Here is a 4,646-nt window from a genome sequence, read left to right on the forward strand (position 1 = left end):
GGGTCCATAGCTCAGTGGTAGAGCATTTGACTGCAGATCAAGAGGTCACCGGTTCGAACCCGGTTGGGCCCTTTTTATTTTATTTTATTTTGAATGTTTTTTCTAATTCTTAATTGGTAGAGTAGCACTTTTTTGTTACCTAAAGATAAATGGTAGTATTTCTTTAATTAAGATAATTGCTAGACAAGTTTTGTCAAAAAAATAATGCCATAGACATTCAAATACCAAGTCTAGATAGTCTAATATATTTTAGATTAATCGTTTAATCCTTTAGTAAAAATGTGGCACCTAAGTTAATCTTTTAAATTTTTTACAAATAATTTTTGGAAATTAACTAAAACTCTTGTTGAATCCACTGAAGTCGAGTGCAAATAATTAAAAAAAAAAAAATAAATTATATAAATTTTTTATTGTAAGTAAACAAAAATTGAGGTCCTAGTAATTGTAGGGCATGTGTAGTAGTCTAGATTACACATGATAATTACTGTACTTATAAGTTAGAATATCTCCAACGCAACTTGTTAGCTACCTCCATTGGAGAATGAAAATGAATAATAGACATTAAAATTTATATAAACATTATTTTTCCAATACGACACAGCTACTTCACAATTAAAAAAAAATATTTAATTGTAGTTTTGATATTTTTATTTTTATCAATTCACATAGTTAATCTTATTATTTTAAAAATTGATGATTTTGATCACTCTCTCATATTTTTAAATTTAAAAATAACGATTTAATATATTTTAAATAATGTGATATATGATTTTATGATATAAAACTATTTAGATATATTAATTATTCATATGTCATTAACTAAATTATAAAAATAAAAAATAAAAATCAAAGTTAAAAGTTAAGTTTTTAAATAATTCTATTGTGAATTTATGAGTGTTAATTATTCTACATAATTGTATCATGCTATTTAAACTATGTCACATTGTTGTTTTTTAAGTTAAAAACTCATAATCAGTTATCAAAATTATCATATTTTAAAATACAGTGATTAATTTCTTGAATTGATAAAAGCAACCAAACTAAAACTATAATTAAATCTAAAAAAAAATATCATAAAGATATAGATAAATATGAATTAAGATTCTCTATTTAAAAACTCTCTTCACATTTTATCTCTCTTTTCCACTTTCGAATATCAATTTTAAAAAATGCATTGATGTATTATATCTCTTTAATTTAATAATGATATAAAATTTAAAATATATAAGTAATTGATAAAATGTCATATTTTTTTGTTACGTTACAATTTTATATGAATTAACAATTAAATAGATTTTCATACTAAAAAAAAAAAATGAAAAACATTACTATGCCGCCGAATCAACATATGAAGTACTTATTCGAATCCTCTTAAATGAATTACAATAAAAGTAGTTCATCATATTTAATTCATAATCTCTATAATATCAATAAATTAGATATTAAAAGACAAAATAGAAATAGTTAAATTAAACTATGTATATTTTAGAGCTACTATTATTAAATAAAAGATAAAGTATCAATTTTTGTAATACTTTCATCCAAAAAAACATATATATTTTATTTTGGAGAGAACTTTCTTTAGCTTGGATTTTTGACCATTCGTAACTAATTGTTGTATATACTTTTTTTTTCTTTTTTTTTTTGGGTCATCTAAAAAATTTTAATAATACAAAAACAGTTGTTTTTTATTTAGAAAAAAATAATATTTTATGAAGAAGCAATTTTCGAAAGGCCTAAGAAGTTCCAGCAATATGGGGGCATTGTTTGACTATTAAGATTAACGAGAATCAGATTCAACTATACTTGTGTCACTCTTACAACCTCTAATTTTGTTCCTTTCTGTTCCTACAAAAACCACTAAGGATCAAAATCACCTTTTTTCTCAATCTAAACACGTGAGTTGATAGTTTAGTGAACGAATAAATGGACCTAACTGGAATGTGAATGTGACTTTTACACTTAACAAACAAGTTTCATATTTCTGTCATGGCGGCCATGGAAGGAAGAATCTGTGAGGAATTAACTCCAAGGTATTATGCCCTTTGTGCCATTGGTGGAATGCTAAGTGCTGGTACCACTCACCTTGCTACCACTCCTCTTGATGTTTTGAAAGTTAATATGCAGGTGCTTTTCAATTTCATCTTTCATTAAATTCTTTGTTTTATAAACTATGTTTGATTGTTAGGTGTTGGAAATGGGGAAGTGGAAAATTTTGAATTTTTTTAGGTGCCCTTTTATGTATGAGGATGATTTTGCACCCTAATGTTTAGTAACAAGATATGTAGAAAAATTGATTTTTTTGGGGTGCCCTTTATGTTTGAGAATGATTTTTTTCATACTAATGGACAAAACATGTGGAAAAAATGAATGTTTTTTGCTACCCTTTTTATGAATTAGAATGATTTTGTACCCTAATGTTTAGTAACAAAATATGTGGAAAAACATATTTTTTGGGGTACCTTTTATGTTTGAGAATGATTTTTCACACTAATGAACAAAAAAAAAGTGGAAAAATGGAATGTTTTTGGATACCCTTTTTATGAATTAGAATGATTTTGTACCCTAATGCTTAGAATTGATCATGTTGTTGGTTTGATCATATTTAATGGGGGAAGTGATGTTATTACATGTAGGTATACCCTATTAAGTATTACAGTATTTCCACTTGCTTTACTACCTTATTAAGGGAACAAGGGCCTTCTGTCCTTTGGAGAGGTTGGACAGGCAAGTTCTTTGGCTATGGTGCTCAAGGAGGATGCAGATTCGGTCTCTACGAATATTTCAAGGGGGTTTACTCAAATGTATTGGTAGATCAGAACAGGAGTCTTGTGTTCTTTCTTAGTAGTGCATCTGCTGAAGTGTTTGCCAATTTAGCTCTATGTCCATTTGAAGCTGTTAAAGTCAGGGTTCAAGCACAACCTAGTTTTGCTAAGGGCTTGATTGATGGCTTTCCAAAGTTATATGCAACAGAAGGCGCACGAGGGTAAAGAAAGGTTCCATACATTAGTTTCTTACTTGATATGCATCTATCTGTCTTTAGGAGATGATTTTGATTATTTATCTTCTATTTTATGTACTGCTTGCAGATTCTACCGTGGACTTGTTCCACTTTTGGGTCGAAACCTTCCATGTAATTTCATAATCTCTTGAAACTTTATTTAATCTTGCACTAGTTAGGGCTGTAAACATGAACACTATTTTCACATCTTTATGCTGGCTGCCATTCTATCTAGTGAAATCTTCCACCATATAATTGTATGCTAAAAAATGACCAAGTTTTAGGTCTTACTTTTCTCTTTGGTATATGTTTCTGTTTCTTTGTCATTCCTGGTCTATTTAATGTCTGGAATTTTTTTTTTTTTGCTGAATCATTATATAAGTATTCACATGCTGAGGTCCAAGTATCTATTTGATTGATAAGGTTTTAGGCATTAGTAGCCTGTTGATGAATAAAATAACAAAAGATTTTGAATGTTAATATAAACATTTATTATTTTAAGCTAAGCATGCTAAGTATTCAGTTTATTCTTTTAGATTATGTTGTAAATTACTATTATGTTTCCTGTGACTAGGTTCTTGTAATAATAGTTAAATAGATGTTGAATTATTATAAAATAACAATAGACTTCTTTAAAGCCAAGCATTCTGAGTAATCGGTTTATTCTTCTTGATTATGTTGCAATTATTTTTTGTAACTATGTTCTTGCGATGATTAAATAACAACATACATTGGGAATATTTTCTTGTAATACTTAAGTCTATAACTCTTGCAGCTATTCATCATCGAACTGAATATTAAGTATCCTGTTTTTTTGTTGTTGGACAGTTTCCATGGTTATGTTCTCAACGTTCGAGCATACTGTTGATTTCTTGTATAGTAATGTTGTCAAAAGAAAAAAGGAGGAATGTTCAAAAGCTCAACAACTTGGTGTGACATGTTTAGCCGGATATACCGCTGGATCTGTTGGTAGCTTTATTTCTAATCCTGCTGACAATATAGTAGCTTCTCTTTATAACAGAAAGGCCGATACTCTCGCTCTGGTATTTGCTTCTTCGCATTTGGTTTACGATACTTCCTTCCGATATTGAAGGTGTTGTACTAAATGTGTTCCACTTATTTTATGGCAGGCTATCAGAAAAATTGGTCTAGTCAATCTATTTACCAGGAGCCTTCCTATTAGAATGTTGCTCGTTGGTCCATCAATAACTTTGCAATGGTTTTTCTATGACACTATCAAAGTTTTATTTGGATTGTAAGTGCATTACTTCCTTAACTCTTAAGTAATATTTATTCTTTTATAGTATCTTCTGTAGTATTCTGCTGTTTTGTTTGATTATTATTTCTCTCTGGACAAAAACAAAGGAAAACAGAAAATTAAAGAAAGATATATACAATTAATGATTTAGTGAAATTTAGTCTGAAATAACTATAATAAATCTGTGCATGAAGTCTGGAATCTCTCTGGATTTAAGATGTTGAAATTTTTGTTTGAATGAGAATCTTAATGTTAGAGGCAAGGTAGTAAAATTGAGATTTTGCATTGGATCCGAAAGGGGGGTGGAGATCGTAAATTGTGGGATAGTAACATCCTACAAAATTGATAAAATTCATCTCTCTCTCTCTCTCTCTCTATATATATATA

General features: G+C 28.7%; 1 protein-coding gene and 1 non-coding gene across 2 annotated transcripts in view; both read left to right on the plus strand.

The window, feature by feature from the left end:
• On the plus strand, positions 1–72 carry TRNAC-GCA (transfer RNA cysteine (anticodon GCA)). Its single transcript has one exon. It is a non-coding gene; the product is annotated as a tRNA-Cys (tRNA).
• Positions 73–1,751: 1,679 nt separating this feature from the next.
• Positions 1,752–4,646, plus strand: part of LOC101504129 (mitochondrial phosphate carrier protein 1, mitochondrial) — a 6,292-nt gene continuing 3,397 nt past the window's right edge. Inside the window, exons 1-5 of the mRNA XM_004512231.4 lie at positions 1,752–2,127; positions 2,637–2,986; positions 3,090–3,133; positions 3,830–4,044; positions 4,132–4,256. Of these exons, the coding sequence (XP_004512288.1) occupies positions 1,990–2,127; positions 2,637–2,986; positions 3,090–3,133; positions 3,830–4,044; positions 4,132–4,256 (872 nt within the window). The 5' untranslated portion in view covers positions 1,752–1,989. The remainder of the gene's footprint in view (positions 2,128–2,636; positions 2,987–3,089; positions 3,134–3,829; positions 4,045–4,131; positions 4,257–4,646) is intronic.

This window comes from Cicer arietinum, chromosome 8 (genome assembly GCF_000331145.2).
Source record: "Cicer arietinum cultivar CDC Frontier isolate Library 1 chromosome 8, Cicar.CDCFrontier_v2.0, whole genome shotgun sequence".
Classification (NCBI taxonomy): Eukaryota; Viridiplantae; Streptophyta; class Magnoliopsida; order Fabales; family Fabaceae; genus Cicer; species Cicer arietinum.